This window comes from Tarenaya hassleriana, unplaced genomic scaffold (genome assembly GCF_000463585.1).
Source record: "Tarenaya hassleriana unplaced genomic scaffold, ASM46358v1 Cleome9, whole genome shotgun sequence".
NCBI lineage: Eukaryota > Viridiplantae > Streptophyta > Magnoliopsida > Brassicales > Cleomaceae > Tarenaya > Tarenaya hassleriana.
This window is the reverse complement of record NW_010971389.1, coordinates 440,865-465,631: the sequence shown is the minus strand read 5'-3', so window position 1 is coordinate 465,631 and position 24,767 is coordinate 440,865. Positions and strand designations below refer to the sequence as shown.

Below are 24,767 nucleotides of genomic sequence, written 5' to 3'. Positions count from 1 at the left end.
AACCAATTAATATATATACATATACAGATATATATATATTCCAGTTAATCTGAGTTGATTATTTATAAAATTGAACATATCTAAACTTAAGAACACGTAATCATAATCAAACCTAAAATAAAATCCTAATTATTATGATATTTTTATTGATGAAAAACTAAATTCAAACCTCATCAATAAAAATAACTAAAAATCATAATTTCTTTAAAAAAACATTTTTGTAGTTAAAAACCGAATACAAATCAAAACTTAATCAAATCTAACATAAAACTTGAATAAACATAGATTTGTTAAAATCGAAAAAACTAAATACAAAAAAAAAAAAAATCGAATCGGAAACCAAAATGCAATCCAGGTAATTAGGAGCTCAGTTCACAGAGACATCACGAAGACGGAAGACCATATAATGATAAATAATAAGATGAGGAATATATTAAAAATAATAATTACATTATTATCAAAACTTTTAAGCAACAGAAAGGGAAATGGGAATCTCAGAAAGGAAGGACATTGCCGGCATAGTCATCACCACTGCTCATGGAATCATACATGTCTTCATCATCTTCCTCGTTGTCGTCTTCATCGTTTTCGTCGTCTTCCCCAGTGAAGATCTCGATCAAACCACCCCCACCGCCCATCAGCAACTGCCTCTCTTCCTCCTCCAAATCGCTCGCACTCTCGTCTTCGTCTCCGCTGCTAATATCGTCATCGTCGTCATCTCCGCTGTTGCTGCCATCACTGCCCGGCCCGAGAATCGGGTCCAAGTCGCCTTCGTCGTCTTCATCATCCTCGTCTTCGTCCTCTGTCTCCGCATCGTCCGGATCGGAGTCGTCGTCCGTCGGTCGTCTCCTGCCAATCTCGTAGATCCTGGCCGACGAAAGCATCTCTTCTTGGTCGTCCATTGTGATCAAACCGGCGAATGAGTCCGTCCGTTCCATGGCGAAGTCGAGGACACAACGATCGACAGGTATGGTGGCGATGTCGGAGTAGTTGACGGCATCGATAGTTCGAAAAGCTGCAAACAACGGGTGCTTCACCCGACGCATGTGAACGGCTGACATCACGTCGTCGAGGTTTCGCCTCAGTATCGCATATATGACATCTCCCCTGGAATTGAACGTTATCGTCGTCTGGTCAAGCGACGGTACGCTTCGAAGAAGCCTGTAGTTCCTCAGATCCCAGACCTCGGAGTTTATTATCACCTGTCGAAACCAACAGAGTTTTGGGGGAAACCATTCAGACAAAGGTTACATAAAGCAACAGATTTCGGATGCAAACGAATGACAGATTTCTCAATACCTCGTTCCCGGAAGGATGAAAACCACCGCCACCATAATCCGAGAATTGATCAAGGCGTTGTATAGGGTCAGGAACTCGCGGATCCCACAGTGAACCATTCCACAGAATCATCGAGTCTGAAGGATTGAAGTGTACGAGAGAATAGGCATGACCTCGAGAAGTCGAACTGGTTGATGTGTCGGTCAGTTTCATATCCAATTTGCACGTCCCAACGTCGTAAAGAAGAATTTCTCTCGCGGCTTCGCAGGAAAGAGCAGCGAACCGTGTACCCGAATTGCTGAATCTCGCGGATTTGCATCCCTCGACAGAATGCATAGGTCCACTGGTGATCGAGGACGCATCCCAGAGCCGTACATCCATGGAGCTCGACGAAAGCAACAACTGCGTCTCACCCGAGATGTATGACTGGACGATGGTAACCGGGGACTGGTGACCAGAGCAACTCTCGAGCACATTTCCCGAGTTAGAATCGAATACCTTGAGCTCTCCAGAGTGACTACCAACTGCTATATGGGAAGAATCGCCGAGAAATGTAACACACGTCAAGAGGGCACTGATCTCATCCCGACAGGTTCTCCATGGCTTGAACCTGCTGAAAACAAACTGACGATCTCGACGATTACCATGAACGCCTTCGTAGAAACTCTGGAGTTCACGTGTGCCGAGTCGGCCCGTGATGTTTAGTGGAGCTTCGAGTGCCCGTTTGGGTTCCGGGCAGACATGCGGATGCAGGAGAGACAGAGGCGGAAGAGTCGTGATGGGAGCTGGGCACTGCCTGTGCTGATGCTTCAAGTACTGAACCACGAGAGAGTCTAGGGTTAACCGTTCAGGATTCGAAGGCTGTGGATCATTGGGAAGCTTTTGCTGAGAAGCAGGAGTCATCTGGCCCATTCTCGGATTCCCCGACGGGTTGGCATCCAAAGTTGAAGCCGGTGTTAGGAAACCCGCACTATCTGCAAGGAGTGAATTCCTGCGGAAAGAAACGGGTGTTGCACAAGCTGGGGATCGGGGTCCCAACTCACCAGTGTTCATTCTCTTCCCAGACACAGACAGTCCCGAGTCTTTCAGCTCAGACAATTTCCGTTTCCTTGACATTATAATCGGTGTTTTAAACTGAGCTTCCGCATCGGGATCAGTCTTGACGGCTGATTCTGCACGAACTTCTGATGTATCTACACAAGCAGTATTCAGTTTCGGTATAGAATGATGCTGTGAATCACGAGAGAGGGGTTGATTTCTCATCTGGAAACTGAAACTAGGCGAGAAAGTAAACGGTTTCTTCTTCCCGGACAAAACTGGATTGCATCTCGAACCAGGTTCTTCATCATTTGCACCGACTTTCGGCTTGCTGGTAAAGAAAAATCCGCCATTAACACGACCAGAGGGCCATTGTTGCTGAGCCACAGGTATAAGTGTCTCTTGAGTAGAAGAGTAAGCAATAGAAGAAGGAGGAGCCAAGGAAGGCAAAGGCGATAACTCGGCTTCCTTTAACAAAGCCATCGCACTATCGGAAAGACCAGATGCCTGGAGATGCTCGTGAATAAGGAGAAGAAGCTCCTTCGAGTCATAAATTACACATTATAATCGGTGTTTTAAACTGAGCTTCCGCATCGGGATCAGTCTTGACGGCTGATTCTGCACGAACTTCTGATGTATCTACACAAGCAGTATTCAGTTTCGGTATAGAATGATGCTGTGAATCACGAGAGAGGGGTTGATTTCTCATCTGGAAACTGAAACTAGGCGAGAAAGTAAACGGTTTCTTCTTCCCGGACAAAACTGGATTGCATCTCGAACCAGGTTCTTCATCATTTGCACCGACTTTCGGCTTGCTGGTAAAGAAAAATCCGCCATTAACACGACCAGAGGGCCATTGTTGCTGAGCCACAGGTATAAGTGTCTCTTGAGTAGAAGAGTAAGCAATAGAAGAAGGAGGAGCCAAGGAAGGCAAAGGCGATAACTCGGCTTCCTTTAACAAAGCCATCGCACTATCGGAAAGACCAGATGCCTGGAGATGCTCGTGAATAAGGAGAAGAAGCTCCTTCGAGTCATAAGTTACAGGCGTTGCCGCAGCAATGGCAGCTCTTTCTATCCGTCGGAGCGTCGGAGTAGCCGCATCAGTAGCCGTCAATGTGGTGGCACGTCCCGAATTCGTCACTATCTGCAAACAAATGAAAATCTTAATATCGAGAAATATACTTTCCGATAAAACAAGACAAAAACCGATTGATTTTTTACCGCGATGAGCTCGAGCGCAACTTGAGCAAGTTCGGCTTGCCATCTGCCCTGATCCGTCCCAGTTTGCCCACCTGAATCTCGGATTAATTCTGAAAGCCTCTTACCGACCTAGAAAACCAATTTAAAAAAGTCAGTGAACTTATCTCTCACATCAACAAAATCAATCACACAGAGAGAGACGGGAACTAGGGGTAGGCATTTGATTCGGTTATTCATAAACCAAACCGAACCTAATAATACATAATAATAGCCGAATCAAACCCGATATGAAAACTAAATGTTTATCATATTTTATAACTGGAAAACCAAACCCAAACCGAATATAAAAATAACCGAACTGTAAATTTCTTTAGAAAATAAGTATTTTTATCACTAAAACTCAAGCATGAACCGAAACCGAACTGAACACGAACCAAACCAAATATAACATAAAACTCGAATGGATATAGATTTTCTAAAACTGAAAGAACTGAATCCGAACAAAAAGGAACCAAACCTGAACTGAAACACCCACCCCTAACAGGAACAATAAATTCAATATTCTACCTGAAGTTTAGTCAATATTTGAGCAATTGCATCATCTCTAGCCAAACCGAGAAGGACTCTGCAAGCAAGTGCTCGAAGGCAATCGGGGCTAGCGGGAGGGGTAACGTATATTCTGGGCTGGAGAAGATTTAGAAGAATCTTTATACCATTGTTGGTGCGAACTGCTTGTCGTGCTTGACGATAAACCTGCTCCAATTGAGCAGCAAGACCAGCAGAGCCTGTTCCAGCACCTAAGGATATTCTACGGTCCCCAACCAAACCCGATGACGGAGTTTGCAAAGCATTAGTAGCGGTGGACTGAGTGCCCGCAGAAACATCTGCAGTTCGGTCTGAAATATTACGATCTTCTTTCTTGGTCTCAGTAACGGGACCACTCGCTACTTGACTTAGAGCAAGCAGATGGGATTTGTTGCTGATTGAAGGTGGAGGACACACGAGGTTTATTAAGACATTCAGGGCTGGCTGTATGGTCTGCAATAACAGATATATTAAACAAACAAAGGTTATGTAATAATAACAAGACCTAGAAGATGGAAATCCAAATCAACAATGATGGAAAACGATTGCTCACCTCGGGATCTACAATGCTGTTGGCAATATTTGCTGCATCGAGGATGACAGCAATGCCAACACGATTATTGCTCAGATTGGCATTAACAATTGCTTTGCGGCCGGCAGGTACGGATGTAACAATGTGAAGTACACCAAAGGCATACTGGAGCAGATCGTGCAGATAACGATCAACTGGCGGTGTCTGCAAATACGACCGGAAAATGTTAAAACGCAAGGATGAATAAAACGATGTACATGCATAAAACACAATATAGGTTTTTACCTGACACAACTCCAACAAGGTAACATGTCCAGAATACAGTAGAAAACTATTAACTTCTGGCCAGTGAATTCTCGCGAAGGCAGGACCCAACTTCCTGTCCTTTTGTAATTGAAGAAAGACAGCATCTACAGCTTCATTGCTGACGTCTAGCGGTTTATACGCAGCCCGTATACTGGGAACAGTCCGTACACCACCTCGACTACCTTTATTAGGCCGGACGGAATCCACGAGTAAAAGTAGATGAGCTCTAAAGTATTGACGCAAGGCGAAACAGGTGTGAAAAGCCATCTGTTTCTCTGAAGACGTCAAGACTTCGGGAGCTGACCGATCAGAATTTGTGCCAGTCCTAACTGAGGCAGCATCTCTAAGAATCCCGAGAAACTTCTGCAAACCATCCTGAGTATCAAACCCGTCTAGAATGGCTCTGAAGACGAAAGCAGCAGCGAAGAACAAGGCTGCGTTTTTTCTGGCTTGATCCTGGGAACATTCTAAAAGCTGAATAGCTAAGGCGACCACCTGATGAATAACATCTGAGGGAAGTGCACAGACCCGTTCCATGATCCCCTGAACATCATATACGGAACATGAAAACTTTTCCTTACAATATATAACACAAGTAATGTAAGCTTGGTTGAAGTTCTCATTTACCTGAAGAGAGCCTATGGTATACAAGCACGATGAAAGACCGAAAAATGTCTCATTAATCCTTGGAACAGCAAGTAGCTTCTGTATTCCACCCCGGTCAACAAACATTGCAGCAAATTTCCGGTGTGCAGCCAAAGCACAAATTAACTTCATAACATCAGGTAATAACGGTGATACTTTTGAGGATTTATCGCGTTTGGAATTGCGTTGCAGCAGCAGAATGCACACATCGACCCCTTTTTCATGTAGAACCGGCCCAAGAACCTCAACATATTCCCCTAAAATCTCGAGGCACTGAATGCAATATTTCTCCTGTAACAGGGCCAAGGATTCGATATCCGGAAGTGAGATTTCCTCAACATCATCAGCTGCCTCGGTTTCCTCACGATTTGGGTTTGTAGTCTCCTCCAAAGGGGCGCAATTCGAGGTCCTACTACCGAAACAGATTTAAAAGCCTTAAATTATATCATCTTAGTAATTAGCTACTGTAATCAAGAAATGGAAGTCTGTGCAAGATGATTATCCAAAAAGGTAAAGCATCACTAACCTCGAAACTTCAGTAGCGATAGCAGCATCTACCACTGTCGAAGCAGCTTGAGAAGCAGCAGAAACAGCAGCTTCTTCATTACCAGAGGCTTTAAATTCCTGGATAATTACAAAGGAAAGGACATACATGATAATCTTGAGGGAAAAGAAATAGAAATCATTGTAATCCGATTGATCAGATAACAAACCTCCAAAGAAGCAGTTTTAACGAGCTCGGCAGCAGCATCGCCAGCAGCTTTGACAGCATCAGCAGGTGCATTGGCAGCTCTAGCTTCCGCTTCAGCAGCTCCAACTGCTTTCTTCACTAAATCAGTTATATCTTTGGTTCCGACAATGCAGCCTTGAAAACACTCGTCATTCTCCTCTCTTTCTATGTCCATAGCACCAGAGTTCATATTTCCCTGACATCGTCTCTTTTCTTCTGTGATTTTCGGATCTGAAATTTTCGGCAGACCCCTCTCCTTGACAACCCGACGACAACCTGATCCAGGAGAGGTCAATGCCACTTCATTATCAGCCGTGCCTTCACTAACCCTTCCTCTACCCTTGGATTTTGACCGGTAAAGCCTGCGTTTTGAAGGGTCATCTCCTCCAAAATCATCATCTACAGGTTTCACTTTATCATCAATGCCACCTGAGACATCCCATCTTTCCGCATCATCACTATCCCCCTCACCTTCAAGCCTAGCATCAGATTGTCCCATCTCTCTGCCCATATCCCTCTCCATAGCATGATCATTTGAATTTCTGTCATCCACCAGCTTCCGTACCCGATTCCCCACTTCTTCCCTTTCTTTTAGTGATGCATGCTTGGGTTCTTTAGAGTGAAGGGTCTCTCTCCGGCTCATGCTTGTCTCCCCAATCACCCGTACTCGAAGATAACGCATAAGCTTGGCAGATAATCCTGATGTCAAGGCATCTTCAACTAGTTGACCACCACTATGGAAAAAAAACAAGCTAGACTTCAGCGACCAGATCAACAAAAGCAGGAGATGAGACAAGTCTGATGATATCAATACCTTTGCAAAGACATAGCAAGAAGCCCTGTGGAATAAGTCTTTAACATTTCAGAATCCGACACTTCTTTCCTGCCCGGGTATTCGCCCGGAAATTTGACGGCTTCATTCATGACCCAACTTTTAAAGCTCTCCGAAACAGATTCATCGAAAATGTGGGGATACTGAAACCACAACAGTATAATCAACCAACTAAACAGCTAAACACAAAAGATTGGAAACAAGAATATAACGTATCCTTACCATCCAAGTGAGCGAACAATTCAGTAGCAGCCTAGCAGAAGCTGCTTGTACCGCTGTTGAGAAAGTATTCTCAAAGTAAACTGACGATATCAATTCGAAGAATTCATCATTATCCTGCCAACAGGGAACGCAGAATTACAAGTCACGACTCCAAAAAGCCACGAAAGAAACAACGCACAACGACCAACGAATGAAAAGACGGATTTCATACCCTTATAAGGTTACACAACTTGCCAATCTTATGACTACCACGACCATTGGAAGAGGAATGCCCATTTTCCGCTATGTAGCTGTAGGAACCAATACCATTCGTCAAGTCACACCAACTGTGAAGCAAAATATATACATCCAGAGAGAGAGAGAGAGAGAGAGAGAGAGAGAGAGAGAGAGGGAGGGAGAATGAGAGACATACAGAGATTCTTGCGATTCGAGGAGATTGCTGAGAGAATGGAGAATAGCAGGGCTAGGGTTATTGGCAGTGGAAGTGATCTTCTCTATAAGCTTCTGTGCTTTCTCAATAAGCTCGTCACCCGCGCTCCTCATTTCTCGGTCCTGCTCTCCTCTTACTTCTTCCCCGGAAGCTCCTCCGGACGCCGCCTCCGTCGGTTGTTCATCTTCCGCCGTTGGATTACGAACCTCTGCTTGCCCTTGCCCTTCCGCATCCATTATCGACACGATTCCAAAGCACAAAACTGGAGCAGACGATCAATCAAAACTCCAATACCAGAATTTTGGACAGAAGGATCGTGAAAATTCGAGAGAGAGACGGAACAAGGAGAAGAAAAAAAACCCAACAACAAAGCGACGGGCTGCTTATATATATAGCCTAGGAGGAGGAGCGTGAGTGAGGAGACGGTGGATGGAGGCGACAAAAAAGCGGACGACGTCGTAATCACATGTAATACAAATATTTCAATGAAAATACAACCCACTTCAACTGCAAACCTAGCCCACCTTCTGATAATAGGCCCAAACATCTCCGGCCCAATATGAGCAGTTCAATTACTAGGCCCAATATGATCCGGTCGGCCCAATTTAAGATTTACGGAACGGACGTCTAGGTGGCTTATTCGGTTTCGGTTTCGAAGGATTCGATTATATATAACGGTTCCATTTTTATATTTCGATTTAGTTATAGTAAAAATATTCAATTTTTTAAAGAAATTTAAGGGTTTTTTTAGTTATTTTCATTCAGTTTGGATTCAGATTTAATTTTCGAGTCTAAAAAAATTATAATCATTCGGTTTGGATTCGGATACCCGAAATTACAGATGTAAAATGGTGGTCAGACCATGTTGGACCCGTATCAAGCTCAGCTCAGGCCTATAATTTTTCTGATCAGGTCGGCCCGATCCGTTAAAATTTCGTATCTATGTTTGAGACTCCAAAACCCATTTTCATAGGATTTCGGACGGGTCGAATCACATTTTGAGTTTTATTTGATAATAAAAAATAATTTTTATTTATAATCCCTCCCAAAACCCATATTTTTTTTTTAACATCCAGTCCAACATAATTGTCAAATAAATTATTGAGATTGATATACAAAACATTCACTACAATGCCACCTTACAAATCAGAAGCAGGAAAAAATCCTCAATGCTCCTTTTTAATTCTCTATGAACAACAACAGAGTTTTAAAAAAACAGCAACTTAATACTGATATTCACAGGACAATAGACACACACACATGAACAGAAACATCATCAACAGCTGAGGTTGTCGTGTAAGAAATGCGCCACTTGCTTTACTACTGCCACCAGATTCTAGGGTTTCCGTCTGTATCATCACCCTGAATTTACAATCTCCAACAGAAGGATCAACGTTTGTGATCACTGATAAGCCCGGGAACTTACACGAGCTCTCGGTCTGATTGCTGATCTGATAATAACTATTGAACGCGTATGAGATGTTCTGCCTCGAGTCAATGTTCCCGCACGAGGATCCGAGCCCGAGGCTCGTGCAATCGGCGTGTGAGCACGCATAGCTCACGCTCGGAGCCACTTGAGGGTCATCAAGATTCGCGGATGGCGAAAGCACGCACCATTTCCGAGCCAGATAATGTACTGCCTTGGCCGGAACGAGCCCGTTTCCGTTGAGGGTAAGCTCGTATTTCGGCTGCCCGTCAAAGTAGAACATTCCCCAGTGCCTTTCAAAGTTCCCGGGCTGAATGCTTTTCGCATCTTCATCGATCAAACTGAACAAGTAAACGTCCATTGCCCCCGGCCTCATCGGAGTTCCTTTACCAGCTCTCTGCCTGTTCAAGAACCCTTGGTTGAACCTCCTTGCATTTTGCAAGTTTGCGTTTTTATCCCCATCCGTCGGCCACCCGATTTCCCCGACGACGATAGACATGTTCCCGAATCCGTTCTTCTGCAGTGCCCAGGCAAGGGTGTCGTGGTTTGCGTCAAGAACGTTGTCATAGATTCGGCCATTGTCGTTTATAGGAGCGGAAGATCCGCCGTCGAAGAAGGCAAACTCCACGGGGAAATTCGGGTCGTTGTAAAGGCTGATGAAAGGGTAGATGTTGATGGTTATCGGAGACTGGTTATCGTTCAGAAACTTGACGATCTGAAGCATAAGATCGCGGATATCGGGCCGGAAGTCGCCGTCGGAAGGGAGGTTGGATGAGCTCTGGTATACGTCGGCGTTGAGGGGAATGGTGGCTTTGACCTGAGTGGCTAAACCGGCTTTTATCAGAGCCGATTGGATATTCTGGAGGGCTGGAAGAGTTGTTGTCAGATATGTCCCGTTCAGTGCCTGCAGAAACGGTTCGTTCCCAACTGCTACATACCTAATTGCCAAAACAAAAACAAGAAAAGGAATTCAATCTTCTTCAAAAGTGAACTCGGTTCTGAAATCTTGAACTGAATCATCATTCAACTACTGGGTTCTGTTTTTTTTTTCTCGAGAAAAACTGCAACTTTCTTAGAGACCATAACTAGTTTTCTCCTCAAGTTCATCAATGGTGACCGGCCGTCTTGTAGTGTATTTTTCTCCTCAAATCATGTCTAGGAATCGAATTCTGAACCGAACCCAGAAAACCTAAACTCAACTGGAAGGTCAGCTCCGAATTCTCATAAAGAAAACCAGATCCGTTTTCTCGCTAAATCTGATAATTCCCAAGTTCTTGAAACAAAGATCAAAACTTTTGCAGAGAGACAACGAGTAATTCTGTCTCAAGAAGCAAGCAGATAAGACAAGAGCGAGGATGGTTTCAAGTTTCACGAACCTGATGTCGACGCCATTGGAGGAGACATGAGAGGAAACGTTCTGAGCAACCCATCTCTCAGCAGCTTCAACACTGCCGGCGAGAGAAGCGAGCATGTCGTTAGGGATTCCTGTTGGAGGACAATTAAATCACGACATACTCGGTGACTTGAGCGAGAAGGCACACTCAAAGACCAACTCCGACAAGTTTACTCGGACTGAAGATTCGTTGCACTGAAGGCTTGCACAAATGGCAAGTAAATCACTTATAACTCCATCAACGACCAAATCAGGAAAAGTTCAAGAATAATTGATACCTTTCCATTTATCATGCATGACATATTCATTTACCATTAATAATTTTGTAAATAGCCGTTTATGTCTGTCTGTATATATTCATGCACGAACAAGTAAAGCACAATAACAGAGAATGTTTTTCTAAACTCCTCTAAGAACCCTAATCGATTCTCTTTACTCTTGGTCCTTTGGATCTCTATTATCTCCTGTTTCAAATCTCCGAAACCATAAAATCTTCATGGTATCAGAGCATAAAGGTCATTGACCCCTCTGCATTCTCAATTTCTCTTTTGTTTCCCTACCATCTGTTTTTTGTTCATTACTCGATGGATTCTCACACAAAAATAATACCGATTACCTTGACCGGCGAAAACTTCTTTTATTGGAAGAAGGCGGCGACCGCAGCCCTAAACAGCAAAGGCTTATGGGATCACGTCGCAGTCGAAAAACGGAATTCTCCCCCGCAAGAGTCGGCATTTGAAGGAGAAGCTCCGACACAGATTCAACAAAGAATTCAACGCAACAAACAGATTGAGTTGGAATTCAACAAATGGAGACAAGATGACAGTCAAGCATTGGTGATATTACAAGGTTCTTTGGACCCACACCTGCTGCAATCTTTCATAGCCCACGATACTACAAAATCTCTGTGGGAAGCTCTCTGCAATATATACGGTAACATCTCCAATGTAAGTCGCATTTTTGAATTGAAGAGGCGTTTATTCCACCTTCAACAGAATGACCAACCTTTTAACAAGATCCAAGGAGAATTTTGTGCTTTATGGGCTGAATTGGATGAGATACGGCCAACCTCCACCGATCCGAAAACGGTAATGGAAAGAGCTGAAGAAGACAAAGTGTTCTCGATTCTCTCGACGCTTAATCCATCATTCAACGATCTTATATATCATGTCCTACGTCAAACAAAGCTGCCAACGTTTGATGAGATATGCATGATGATAAAACGCGAGGAAGGTGGCCGTAATTACTTCACCGGACCCATGGAGCTTGCTCATTATGCACAGAAACCATCGGCACAGTCAGCCCCGACAAAAGAACGTAAGTCCTTCTACTGTGATTTCTGTAGACGACAGGGACATTCGAAGGATCGTTGTTGGCTGCTGAACCCGCATCTCAAACCATCTCGCTACAAGGATGCACCTCGCAGAGGTTCAGCAATGACTGCAACCGAGAATCCAACACCTACAGAAAACTCAATAAGCCTAACCTCCGATGAGCTAAAAGGGCTTAAGCATCTTCTTCAATCCCTCAACAAGGATAGCGGTAACATTTCTATGCACTCTTCCATTGTTATTGACTCGGGTGCGACAACCCATATGTTTTGTGACCCAACATGGTTTGAACATATATATCCAAGTGAAGGTGTAGTTTCGGTGGCTAATGGTAAAAATGTTCCGATTAAAGGTTATGGTAAAATCCGTATCTTTCATCGGGACATTACGGGCCTCTTTATCCCAGACTTTCACGCCAACCTTTTGTCCATACCGAAACTTGTTGAGGAAACTATTTGTCGTGTTATTTTCGATACTAATGGTGTCTCGTTTCAGGATACTAGCACGGATCTTGTTTTTGGTCGAGGAAAACGCAAGGGCAATCTTTATTATCTCGATGATCCACATTCAAGTTTCTTATCTATTTCGCCTAGTATGTGGCATGCACGATTGGGCCATCCACATGCTAAAGTTTTTCGTTTATTAGTTCCACAAGTAAAGACATTTGATTCTCATTGTGAGGCTTGTATTTTGGGAAAACACTGCCGGACAGTTTTTCCGGATTCCTCTACTATTTATAATAACGTCTTTGATTTGGTTCACTCGGATGTATGGACCGCACCATGTTATTCTCGCGATAACTACAAATATTTCGTGACTTTTATCGATGACAAATCCAAGTATACTTGGATCACGCCTTTAAAACTCAAGAGTGATGTCTTTTGTGCTACGAAAAATTTTATTGCATTTGTTTCTAACCAATTCAATGTCAAGGTTAAGTGTTTTCGAACAGATAACGGTGGGGAGTACATGAGCTTCCGCTTTCGCGACTATCTCCTTCAGGAAGGCATCGTTCATCAACGCTCTTGCCCGAACACACCTCAACAAAACGGTGTTGCCGAACGCAAAAACCGACACTTGATGGAGGTAGCTCGGGCATTACTATTCCATCGGAACGTACCTAAACACTTTTGGTGTGATGCGGTGAAAGTATCATGCTACCTTATCAACCGTCTTCCTACGCAAATTCTTGGGGATAAATCTCCATTCGAGGTATTGTTTAATCATCGAGAATCCATTGATCATCTACGCGTATTTGGTTGTATTTGTTTTTCCCATATAGATGAAGGACAACGGACAAAACTTGATCCACGAAGTGTTCGGTGCGTCTTCCTTGGCTACCCCGCAAATCAAAAGGGTTATGTGTGTTACCACCCTCCAAGTCGTCGTTCTTTCATTTCCCGAGATGTTCGATTCATTGAGGAAATCGGATATTTTGATGACAAGAGTTGGTCCGCTTTGGAGTCGCTTGCAACCCAAGGAACCGATAATAATGGTGATTCTATCTCCCGATTCCAATCCACTCTTCGTCATCTTGGTGTTCAAATACCAACAAGGCCATCCACTGATGTCTCTTCCACGTTGGACGATTCCATTCATCTACACGCGGACGGTATTCCTATTCCTCCTTCTACATCTCCACATGTGTTTTTTCCTTCTAACATTGCAGGTCCCGAAGATGTTCAGGATGTGGCTCATGATACCGATGACTCTCTTGAGGGGGAACTTAATTTTCCAACACCTCCAACAAATATTCCTTCCACGTCAGCCTTGGACGAACAAATCCCTAGACACTTGCATGATGACTTGGACCCTACACCAACCATCTACATGCATGCACATCCTGATCAGTTGACATCCAATCAAAATCAGCTTCGACGAAGCACTAGAGACCGAAGACCGACCTGGAAAATCAAAGAACAAACGCATGGATCTCACACCGCCATTGCACACCCGATTGATAAGTATTCATCTCTTGATAAATTTCCACCTAATGAAAGAACCTTTTTGAGTATCATAGAACAGGGGGAAGAACCAACCACATACTCTCAAGCCAAATCAGAGGCTGTATGGAGACGTGCGATGGACGACGAGATTTCGGCTCTCGAAAAAAATAAAACTTGGGAGATCACGACACTACCGCCGGGAAAACAACTTGTGGGTTGTAAGTGGATTTTTAAAATTAAATACCTTAGTAATGGTTTGATTGATCGACATAAAGCTCGTTTAGTCGCCAAAGGGTACACTCAAACCTATGGAGAAGACTATACCGAAACTTTCGCCCCGGTTGCAAAACTCCCTACGGTACGTGTTCTATTATCCTTGGCTGTCAATCTTCAATGGCAATTGTGGCAGATGGACGTCAAAAACGCCTTTCTACAAGGTGATCTTGATGAGGAGATCTTCATGAAACCACCTCCTGGATATACAAAGACAAAACCGGGTGAAGTGTGCCGTCTCCGTAAATCCATCTATGGCTTGAAGCAATCCCCGAGGGCGTGGTATCATAAACTCTATCATGCTCTCGTCGATCGTGGTTTTTCAAGAAGTGATTCCGACCACTCACTTTTCACAATGCACGGTAATTCGGGTATCGTTGTTCTTCTCGTGTATGTTGACGATATCATTTTATCAGGGAGTGACACTGACGGTATACAAGCTACAAAGCAATATTTACAGCAAGTATTTGACATTAAAGATCTGGGTTTATTAAAATATTTTCTTGGTATTGAAGTCTCTCGTATTACTAACGGTTTATTTCTGTCCCAAAGAAAATATATTCTGGATTTGTTACGCGATACAGGCAAACTCGGAGCTAAACCGGTGCGCACACCAATAGAGGAGCATTTCAAAGATCAACAACAGGGGGAACCGTATCACGACCCGGAACAATATCGTCGTGTAGTCGGTAAGCTAATCTACCTTACTATTACTCGACCTGATATAAGTTTTGCCGTGCATCAGGTTAGCCAATGGATGCACGCCCCTCGGATGGATCACTGGCACATGGTCGACCGTATCTTGAAGTATCTTAAAGGGACACCAAACAAAGGCATGCGGATGAACAACAATCGACACACTCAGATCATAGCATACTGTGATGCGGATTGGGCCGGCGACAGGACAGACCGCAAATCAACAACGGGGTTTTGTACCTTCATCGGTGGAAACCTCGTCACATGGAGAAGTAAGAAACAAAGTGTGGTGGCTCGGTCAAGTGCGGAAGCCGAATACCGAGCAATGGCAAATACAACAAGCGAGATTGTGTGGTTACGACAACTACTCCGCGACCTTGGCATCAATACAACACAGCCCACCCCTTTGCATTGCGATAATCAGGCGGCTTTACACATTGCCGCTAATTCCGTCTTCCACGAACGGACGAAGCACATCGAGGTGGACTGCCATTTTGTCCGCGAGAAGATCACACTCGGAGTCATCTCACCAATGTACACCCGAAGCAAAGACCAACTAGCCGACGTCTTGACTAAGGCAACCAGCTCATATGTTCTAAATCATTGTCTCTCCAAGATTGGCTTAGTCGAAATCGACCAACCAATCTTGAGGGGGAATGTTGGAGGACAATTAAATCACGACATACTCGGTGACTTGAGCGAGAAGGCACACTCAAAGACCAACTCCGACAAGTTTACTCGGACTGAAGATTCGTTGCACTGAAGGCTTGCACAAATGGCAAGTAAATCACTTATAACTCCATCAACGACCAAATCAGGAAAAGTTCAAGAATAATTGATACCTTTCCATTTATCATGCATGACATATTCATTTACCATTAATAATTTTGTAAATAGCCGTTTATGTCTGTCTGTATATATTCATGCACGAACAAGTAAAGCACAATAACAGAGAATGTTTTTCTAAACTCCTCTAAGAACCCTAATCGATTCTCTTTACTCTTGGTCCTTTGGATCTCTATTATCTCCTGTTTCAAATCTCCGAAACCATAAAATCTTCAATTCCGACCATGACCTGAATCCCCGACCGGCTAAGCGCCTTGAGGATCGCCGCGTCGGCTTCGAAAAGCTTCACCTTTTGGAAACCGTTGTCACGGAGAAGCCTCACCACCGTCTCCGGCGGCAGAGGATGAGTCGCCTGAGTTCCCCAGTTCACTCCGATGCCTCCGACACTAACCCACCCGTTTCCGTACAACAAAGCGCCGATGGCGAAGAACACAGCCACTCTTTTCGACAACATCGGATCAAAAAAGACGTAAACCCAGATGGAAAAAACTGAGCTTTGATGTAGAAACGAGCTGTAGTGAGAGATTCAGTTGGAACTGAAGCGCGAAGCTTCGACTTGACGAGGAACAGTTGGGAATTATGAACAATGATGGATTTTGACAGTTTAATTGTAAGAGTGTATGAGAAACCAGAATGATCTTGAATATAATTATTGATACTTGTAGATGGATTCAAGAAGAAGAAGTTGTGGGAGAGAAGGAAAGAATAAGAGAGAAGGATCGTGCAAAATATACGAAGCTTGATGTGGGAAATCTACACGAGCTTTGCCGGAAATCGGACAATGGAAATGTCTTAACTTTTATTGTCTGGTCATGTATGAAATGAAAGCAAGAAAAAGGATAACATATGATGCAGATGAAACTAAATAAAAAATAATACAAAAAATGGTCGTTTAGGTATAGGTCTTCAAATATCATCCCATGTAAAAGGAAGAATCTTGAAAGTTTGAGCAACTGGGTTACGTACGTGATGCTCTTATTATTATTTTTTTTAAAAAAATTAAAGGGAGATATTTACATTATTCTAATGTTATTTAATTTTTTTTTTTAAAAGGGAGTAGGTACATTCATCCTTGGGTAGGGAATAGGGATGGGAGTTTTGAGATGAGAATGTATCCATCGGTTTTTATTGAAAAAACATATATTTTTTAAAGAAAATTCGGTTTTTCAGATTTTTGTTAAATTCTATTCGTTTCGATTCGATTTCGAAAAATTCAGTTTTCTAAAAATAATATCTTTCGTTTGGATCCAAAAAATACCATAATTTTTTCCTCCATAATTTTTTTTGGGCCTATTATAGATGGCCATTTATCCTGCAAAGTTTTTCATTTGAAAAAAAAAGCAAAAGCAAAAGAAAAAAGAAAAAAGAAGAGGAAATTTGTCTAAACTCTAAAGTACTTAAAAAACCCGTTTTTGTGAAGTGTGTTTTTTTTTTAACTATAATCAATATTTTTATTTTTTTAATAGTTGAGTCTATCAATACCAATTACAAATTACTTAAACAAGTTTGAATGAACCATAAATTACTAAAAAAGTTAGATTAAATGTAAATATTATGATTTCGTGATAAAATAAATAAATAAATAATTGAAGGAATAATTTTTAGAACGCAATCATGAGTACACAAAAATATATAAGGATACAAGCGGCATTTGAAGGAAATGAAGCGCGCAAAATAAAGATAACTTTTTCTAAATGAATATATCATCTTTCGGGAATAATTTAAATTCGTTTTATATATTAGAATCTCGGAGTCAAAAATTGTAAAATAAATATTATATCCTCACTTCTCTTTTAACATGAACACGACATGTATCCTATTTTTTTCATTGGGTGTATATTTTGAATGATTATTTTTTAATTAGCCTTACTATTCCAATAAAGCCATAAAACATTTTGGATAAATTAATACAAGAGATTTGTGACCAAAGAAATTAGAAGAAAAAATCGAACTTAGTTTAAAATTATTTAATACCTGATTTTTTTAATCCCAAAATTGAGAAGTTTTGATTTTTTTTCTGACCCCTATAAATTACTTAATACATAAGTTTTCCCCTTTTTGGATAGATGCATTCAACCATTTCTTTGCACTCACACATGCATCAACTTTTTTTTTTTTTTTTATAGTGAATTTGGTGGAGGGAAGTTTGGTTAAGTGTTTCTCATATCATTCATAGAATCTGTTGATTTTATTGACTACTTTATTTATATAGATTTATGATTGCATAATTATTCTTTGTATAAAGTTAGATTAAATTTCTATATAAGAAATTTTTGTTATCCATTTTGTCATTCTTAATTTTAGTTTCATTCATATATTTTCTACCCCACTTTTTGCTTTAGAAATATATGGGTTATTCCACGTTGGATGGGTCGGATAAAAATCGTAGTCTTTGGCAAATAGTTGGACATAGGGATGATCATAAAATTCAAAAAAACCAAATCAATGCATTATTCTATTCTTATCCGAATTGAAAATTTAGATATTCGAAGTTTACAAATATTTATTTTGAAATAATTATCGTATACAATTATCAAAATCGAATTATCCGATATATCCATGTGATTTGTACTTTTAATAATATTATTAAATATAAAAATAATTTAGTTTGAAGATTTAGAATTTCTAATATTACACGATTTTTAAAGAGAATCAGAAAATCTTTTATATATATTGAGATTTAGTATGATTAATCTTTTGAATATTAAGATTTATTATGTTTAATCTTTTAAATTTTGAACTCTAAATATATTTATATGTGATAGATTATGATTGTTTTTGCAATTGAATCGATTTAAATTATGAATATTATTTTATATTAAATAAATTATGAATTTTATTTACGTTTGAGTTTGTTATTAAATTTTAAATTCAAAATTTTTATAGTATTTTATGTTAGATATAAATATTCATAAATATCTGTAATTTTTTACGGATTTGGTAATTGAATATTCGAAAATTACGTATCAATACGGATAATAAAATGAAATATTTATGTAGATTGTAAACGGATACGAATATCTCAAAAGTACCATATAGAGTTATCAGCAAATATTTAAATTGGTTCAAAACCATATAATATGATATTTTAAAGGTTCGTATTAAAATGTGGGGGATGGGTTCTTGTACAAGGCAAACGTGACGCTTTCAAATGTAAATATCTTAAAATAAATATTTATAATATAAAATTATAAAAAAAATAAAGATATTCAGAATCCAAAAAGTCAACAGAATCCTAATGAAAGCTAAAATTATATCCTCTGCGAATCCGAAGACTTTCGTAACCTCATCCGAAATCTTAGCTTCCCAAGTGTAAGTAGTTATACATCAACATCGAAATCAAAATCCACCGCTTGGTTTTCGCTCTTCCCCGATCTCAGATTCGTCTTCTCGGTGAGAATTTCTCTTCTACGTGGTTGTTCTATTTCGGTTTCATCCATTGAGCCTTGAGTTGAATGGGATTTGCATCCGAAAATTTTCCTGTTTTGGGAATTTTTGAAGAGTAAATTGCGTGATCGGTGACCTAGAATACGAAGAAGAAGAGGGGGAAAAATGGCGATCAGTATGAAACAGATGTCGCTGATTGTGTCTGCGTTTGGTGTCTTGTCGTTTGTGTTCGGAGTGATCGCGGAGAATAAGAAGGTAATGATCTGTTTGTTCCTGTCCTTTTAACCTAATTTCGTGTTATATTGTCGTCATATCTCCTTGAGGTCCACTGTGGGTTCATCTGATATTTTCGTGTTTGCCTCGGATGGTTTTGATTGTTGTTTGCGGTTCTCTTTTTTCGTTATGTGTGATTTTCACAAAATTCAAATTGATTTTGCATTCATTTCGTTGTTTAATTCATGATAACGATCCTGGAAAAGAACTGAGATGAATCAGCTATGAGCTTTTGACGATTCCTGAGAAGTGTTGGGACTTTGTGAGTCCTTAATTGTCTGCAATAATTCAATCCTATTCGTTTATACTTTATAGGATAAGAAATTGAGTTTTTGATTATTCACTATCTGTGGGGCTAATCATCAAAAGCCTAAATCTGATCACCGATTAGCTTTGACATCACCAGAGGATTCAAAAATAGCAAATAGTGATGGGTTGATTATTGGCTAAAATCTGGTTCGTAATGACTTGTAAATCACCATCTATCAGTGGATATGGATGCTTAAGTACCCTCTCGAAAACCCATTTTTGTTTCTCTTTCTTGTCCGGTCAATGTTATTGTGACTGAGTTCCTTTCTTCTCCCATGGTTTAAACGCAGCCTGCATCTGGAACGCCGATAAGCGGAAAAGGGGTCGTTATCTGCAAGTATCCGTCTGATCCGACTGTTGTCTTGGGGTATTTATCCGCCGCGTTTCTTGTGGCGAGTACTGCTGCCGGGTACAAGTCTTTGTTCATGTCTTACAAGGGAAAGTCTGTTCCTTGCTCTGTCCTGTTCAAAAGCACCAGTTTCTCAGTGTTCTTCAACATTGCCTTGTAAGCAAAATATCCTTTCCCCAACTTGTTTTAGTTTCACCGTTTCAGAAACATACCCGAAATCGGATTCTCTATACTGGAGGATCCAATCACCTTTCAGTAGTAGATGATGTCCTCTATAATATGATTTCTTGTAGATATTTGTTTGGATTTGGTACTGTAAATAGTTGTTCATGGGTTCACAGGATAACATCGGGACTGGCATTGTCCCTGTTGCTATGGCCAACACTCACAGAGCAATTCCACTTGAGCCGCAACATCCACCGCAACATGGAAACCGATTGCCCCACGGCCAAGACGGGACTTCTCGGTGGCGGCGCCTTTGTGTCCCTCGACTCGTGCCTTTTCTGGTTAGTCGCTCTAATGCTCGCTGATAACGCCCGGGAGGACCATTTCGACGAAGTCGAGAACAGACGCACCGGCGGTTCGAGGGACGTGGATGTGAAGATCGACACATGAAGTGTGCCCCTGGTTCGGTTAATGGATAATAAACTGTTTCTTTTGGTTTTAGACTTTTGATTGATTATCACTATATTCCAAAGCTTGTTTCCTGAACTCCGTAATAGACCAGCTTGATGCTTATTGTTATTTCTAGTTGGTATATATTCCCGTCAGATTTTTCTGTTCCATCTATTTTAAAACATTATGGATTAGATTTTTTTGATAATTTTATTTATAAGCAGGTCTTGAATTAATTACATTTGAAGAGGATAGTAATCAAATTCATTTTACAAATCTTATTATTAAATATAGTTTTTTTTAATCAAAGGAAGTAAACGAAACAGATTTGGCCGCATAATGATATATTTACATAAAGAACAGAGTAGTACATGAAAGAATCAAAACTGCAGAAAGGATGAAGACAGATCAACAAAGAACAGAACAGAACAGCATCTGGAAAGTGAATGTTTCAGATGTAAGAGGACGATTAGCAAAACATGGTCCTCAATGGTGAGAGACCCTTTGTAAGTTTCTCCTCGGCTCTCCCCTTGATCAAGGTTAAACATAATCCCGGCGGATTGGCAGAAAACGCTGCTTCTGCATTCTCTTTCCGGATTCATCCCGATTTCAGATCGCCTTAGTCACTAGTTTTTACATCATTCCGGGCGGCCATACTGCAAGACAGATTGTGTCAGAACTAAAACAACCGTATATACCGAAGATAAAAAGATTCAATAATGACTGGACTGGATTCACCTCGCAAGAATTCAGCTTTGACCGTGGAAACATTCATCTGACTACCCGCAGTTCCATCGCTTCAGAGCTTCGAAAGTGTTCATCCGAATCCTGAAACAGAGATTTACTATCCTCATGCTCCTGTTTTCAGAAAACATCACAGATATTCAAGCGTTTGAGAGACTGTATCAAGAACACTACTTTGAATGGACAAAGATCTAACCTTTCAAGTATTGCCGCCTGGTGGATAATAACTCTGCAAGGAATATGTGTCTGAGGATAACCAAAGGTCTGCTCTTGTCGCCTCCATCATCATCATCATGGAGATTCAGCTGGTCGATTCTTTCTTTCCTGAAACAATGTTCTTTAAAGATCAACCCCGGATAGATTAAGAATGCATACAAAAGGCTGAAGAACACGAAGAAAAACCTGGTAATGGTGATGAAGGTGGCAGAGTTGTTAACAGAACCATAAAAAAAATACCTTTGGAAGTTGCTGCACCCCTCTGTCCATTCTGATATCCATCCTCTCTTCTATATGTCACTCGAGCATGAAGAACCATGACCGAAACTGCTCAATGTGTTCAACCATTCAGTCGCTCTTTTGTTGTATGCATACAATGATGAGGAACAGAAATAACTTTCTACCCCCAAAAACAACCCAAAGGAGGTAGACTGTGGACGAATTTTTGTGTGTTGACTTCACATTTGGAGATTGTATTGAGAAAGGAACTCCTGAAACGGAGTAAACTGATTTTGCCACTGAGAGAATTGCACCTCAAACTTATGCAAATCGGTTTTGCCAAGTTCTTGTGAATTAAAATTCAGATCCCGGTGTTCAAACTCCAAGATGACGGGCGACAAATCAAACAGCTCAGGCCCTACACTCCCCATCTTATCTTCAACAACAGACTCTTTACCCTGCACTCTTGAAATGAACATGGAAAATGCTCCGTCCTCACATGCAGAAGCAGAACTCCCAGTAAATGGACGATATGCAATAAAGGGTTTCTGTTTCTGGGAATTATCATCCCTAGCATCATCATGGTCATCGCCAAGTGAAATGGACTTGTGTTCGTCTCTTTGAACAACTTCTGAATCAGACCCGAAGATTACCACGTCCCTAGCAACTTGAGAAACCTGATCACATTGATGAGAGAACTCTGCCTCTGGTGAAAACCCACATGGGTCTTCCTGTGAATTCAGGCTTCCATTACAGATCTCGTGAAGTGTAAGAAGAACAGGGAGTGGAAGGACAGGACCAACGAGCTCATCAGTCGGTAGGTTTTTGCATGTCCACTTGCTACTCCGGCAAGAAGGCTTCCTTAAGAGGAAAGGTGGCAACTGAGGGAGATCTGGAACAACAAGGAATTCGAGTGATACTCTCTTCAAGTTTAGCAAGACATCTTGGAACTCAGAATAGTTTGAATATGCCAACAGCAAAAGCTCAGTAGGAAGGGACGCCCAGGTTTGCTTCAAAGCAATCTCGAAAATGCTCGTTGGTGACCTAATGCCATCAAAGACTGCAGCAATGGCCGGAGAAATTCTGTCTCTACCGAACCCACAAATCTTCAACTTCTCACACAAAGCCTCATGAGCTTCTAGGCTAAAAGGTTTTTCCTTCCCTGAACCTGAGGAAGATGTTCTCATCCTTGAATCTAATAACTCAGCAAGATTACCGTTCATGTAAGCACAAATATAATCGAGTTCAAGGTATTTGAAGCGTTTCGGAAACTTGTATTCACCATAATCTGTGAGGTAGAGTAAGCTTTCCTTGTCAGATTCACATGGCAAATGTCCGTGAGCTTCTTTCATATATGTTAAAGAATCCCAGGAGAAACGAAAAGTGTTCACTTCAAGCTTTCCCGAAGATGTTATTCTGATGAACGTAAATCCAGGAAATTGATCCGAGTTCAGCTGAAGAAACTTGTTTAAAACACCAAACCCCAGAATGATCTCTTTCTTCTTTTGCCAATCGATCCAATCATGACAAGTATCCTTCATAATATTTTCTCTCAAAATACAATCCCCACAAGAACACTGGCCAGAAAAGAAGGAACCGCAAGGAAGCTCCTGTACATACAACGACCCTGAATCGTTACCAACTCTTGGAACATCAGACTCTTCATCAGCTGAAGTATAAGATCCACAGTAAAACATGCTAAACTCTGAATTCCATAATGATCCCAGTATAATGCATGATCCATCAGCCCGCTTATCCGATTCTGTCCCTAACTTCAGTTCAGACAAGCTATACACATCGATGAAACATGGTTTTGAGACATCATGAGACCATTGCAACAGAGGGGATAATGATATCCGAACGTCACAGAGAAATAGAAGACTACGAGAAGCCAGAATAAACTGGAAACCCTCTGTGTCTGAGCTAGAAAATGTAAGGAATTGTTCTGTTCGACATGAAGAAACCATTAAACGTGTCAAACTGCATTTATCAGACCTTGTATCAACTAGGAAGACCGCGTCTGATCGAGCTGCGATAAATATCCTCGGATGCCAACTGAACTGACAACCCAACCAACAACACTTCTCAGATTTATTTTGATCTCCCCATGGAACCTTGACCCTATTGCCGCAGAAATAACCGTTTGATTCCTCACTTACGTCAAACAGGAACATCGAACCGTTTTCTAACAGGACCAGACATTCTCCATGCAAATGCTGGCTCCAAGAAGCACTCGCTATCGAACAACTCTTAAACCTCTTACATCCTAGGTATCTCAAAACCGGTTTTTCCTCTGACCCACCGTGCTTGACACAGTACCAATGCACAGAATACAGAGTGTAAACCATTACATACCCTAAGTTACCAAAAGAATCGTCCGATTCATCAACTGGTTTCACCAATATCCTCAGTATCCTTGAAAAAAATCGCTCCTTTGCCACCAAAACGTCGCGTTCTTCCGAACCCACAACCCGAAAACCCGAATCTCCGACAGAAAGAACCAAAAACCCAACTTGGTCACAGTTAATACCGGTCGGGAAGAACACCAAAACGGATTTTTTACCCGGGCAAGGAAGGATCTGGAGGCGATTGTAAGAGAGCATCGGGAGAGCGTCTTCGTGGGGATTCATGTGGCCAAACTTGGCGGCTATGTAGGAAGAGGCCGAAGGAGGGACGGCGGCAGCGGTAGAGAGGAAGCGCGGGAGAGAGAGGTGAGGGAGAGGAGAGAGAAGAGGAGGGCAGAGAGATGGAGACGAGAAGAGTATCTGGAAATCGGAGTCGGAGAATTTTCCGGGAATTTCTCCGGACGGAATCAAGCAGAGAGGGTTGGAGTCACGGCGTACGTGAGATTTCCATTCATCGAAAAAATCCATCTCGTCAATCTGTATTCTTGTATCTCCCTCACATGAGCAAAGGAAGATGGATGAATTAGCGATGTTCTTAGAC

The 24,767-nt window shown here is 41.5% G+C and overlaps 4 protein-coding genes across 8 annotated transcripts; 1 reads left to right on the top strand and 3 right to left on the bottom strand.

The window, feature by feature from the left end:
* Window positions 1-402: 402 nt before the first annotated feature.
* LOC104803581 (DDB1- and CUL4-associated factor homolog 1-like) lies at window positions 403-8,167 on the bottom strand. 3 transcript variants are annotated; one of them, XM_010527544.2, is made up of 14 exons: window positions 7,781-8,167; window positions 7,580-7,658; window positions 7,369-7,482; window positions 7,129-7,289; window positions 6,298-7,048; window positions 6,111-6,208; window positions 5,567-5,996; window positions 4,919-5,482; window positions 4,655-4,837; window positions 4,084-4,554; window positions 3,538-3,645; window positions 3,301-3,460; window positions 1,300-2,816; window positions 403-1,202 (listed from the first exon to the last, which is right to left on the bottom strand). In XM_010527544.2, exons 1-14 carry the CDS (start codon window positions 8,032-8,034, stop codon window positions 495-497), a joined length of 5,598 nt encoding a protein of 1,865 aa, XP_010525846.1. In that variant the 5' UTR covers window positions 8,035-8,167; the 3' UTR covers window positions 403-494. The 3 variants fall into 3 exon arrangements, with proteins under 3 accessions (XP_010525846.1, XP_010525848.1, XP_010525847.1); XM_010527546.2 differs by having other exon boundaries at window positions 1,300-2,731; window positions 3,051-3,460; window positions 5,567-5,993; XM_010527545.2 differs by having other exon boundaries at window positions 5,567-5,993.
* Window positions 8,168-8,874: 707 nt separating this feature from the next.
* LOC104803580 (glucan endo-1,3-beta-glucosidase 5-like) lies at window positions 8,875-16,587 on the bottom strand. The gene is made up of 3 exons (XM_010527543.1): window positions 15,929-16,587; window positions 10,601-10,709; window positions 8,875-10,162 (listed from the first exon to the last, which is right to left on the bottom strand). Exons 1-3 carry the CDS (start codon window positions 16,161-16,163, stop codon window positions 9,022-9,024), a joined length of 1,485 nt encoding a protein of 494 aa, XP_010525845.1. The 5' UTR covers window positions 16,164-16,587; the 3' UTR covers window positions 8,875-9,021.
* A 2,377-nt stretch (window positions 16,588-18,964) lies between these two features.
* LOC104803579 lies at window positions 18,965-20,810 on the top strand. Of its 2 annotated transcripts, none has more exons than XM_010527542.2 (4): window positions 18,965-19,102; window positions 19,237-19,351; window positions 19,969-20,183; window positions 20,369-20,810. In XM_010527542.2, the coding sequence occupies exons 2-4, from the start codon at window positions 19,262-19,264 to the stop codon at window positions 20,640-20,642; spliced, it is 579 nt and encodes a 192-aa protein (XP_010525844.1). In that variant the 5' UTR covers window positions 18,965-19,102; window positions 19,237-19,261; the 3' UTR covers window positions 20,643-20,810. The 2 variants fall into 2 exon arrangements, with proteins under 2 accessions (XP_010525844.1, XP_010525842.1); XM_010527540.2 differs by having other exon boundaries at window positions 18,966-19,102; window positions 19,211-19,351.
* A 157-nt stretch (window positions 20,811-20,967) lies between these two features.
* On the bottom strand, window positions 20,968-24,724 carry LOC104803578. Of its 2 annotated transcripts, none has more exons than XM_010527537.1 (4): window positions 21,843-24,724; window positions 21,583-21,710; window positions 21,381-21,500; window positions 20,968-21,298 (listed from the first exon to the last, which is right to left on the bottom strand). In XM_010527537.1, exon 1 carries the CDS (start codon window positions 24,692-24,694, stop codon window positions 22,061-22,063), a length of 2,634 nt encoding a protein of 877 aa, XP_010525839.1. In that variant the 5' UTR covers window positions 24,695-24,724; the 3' UTR covers window positions 20,968-21,298; window positions 21,381-21,500; window positions 21,583-21,710; window positions 21,843-22,060. The 2 variants fall into 2 exon arrangements, with proteins under 2 accessions (XP_010525839.1, XP_010525840.1); XM_010527538.1 differs by having other exon boundaries at window positions 21,381-21,470.
* Between the last annotated feature and the right edge of the window lie 43 nt (window positions 24,725-24,767).

Coding starts and splice junctions, on each gene's coding strand:
- LOC104803581 (XM_010527546.2), bottom strand. CDS start 8,034: ATGGATGCGGAAGGGCAAGGGCAAGCAGAGGTTCGTAATCCAACGGCG. Junction 7,483..7,579: donor AGTTGTGTAACCTTATAAGG/GTATGAAATCCG, acceptor CCCTGTTGGCAG/GATAATGATGAATTCTTCGA. Junction 3,461..3,537: donor TTGCGCTCGAGCTCATCGCG/GTAAAAAATCAA, acceptor ATTTGTTTGCAG/ATAGTGACGAATTCGGGACG.
- LOC104803580 (XM_010527543.1), bottom strand. CDS start 16,163: ATGTTGTCGAAAAGAGTGGCTGTGTTCTTCGCCATCGGCGCTTTGTTG. Junction 10,710..15,928: donor GGGGATTCAGGTCATGGTCG/GAATTGAAGATT, acceptor GTCCTCCAACAG/GAATCCCTAACGACATGCTC. Junction 10,163..10,600: donor TCCAATGGCGTCGACATCAG/GTTCGTGAAACT, acceptor TTTGGCAATTAG/GTATGTAGCAGTTGGGAACG.
- LOC104803579 (XM_010527542.2), top strand. CDS start 19,262: ATGGCGATCAGTATGAAACAGATGTCGCTGATTGTGTCTGCGTTTGGT. Junction 19,352..19,968: donor TGATCGCGGAGAATAAGAAG/GTAATGATCTGT, acceptor GTTTAAACGCAG/CCTGCATCTGGAACGCCGAT. Junction 20,184..20,368: donor GTGTTCTTCAACATTGCCTT/GTAAGCAAAATA, acceptor ATGGGTTCACAG/GATAACATCGGGACTGGCAT.
- LOC104803578 (XM_010527537.1), bottom strand. CDS start 24,694: ATGGATTTTTTCGATGAATGGAAATCTCACGTACGCCGTGACTCCAAC.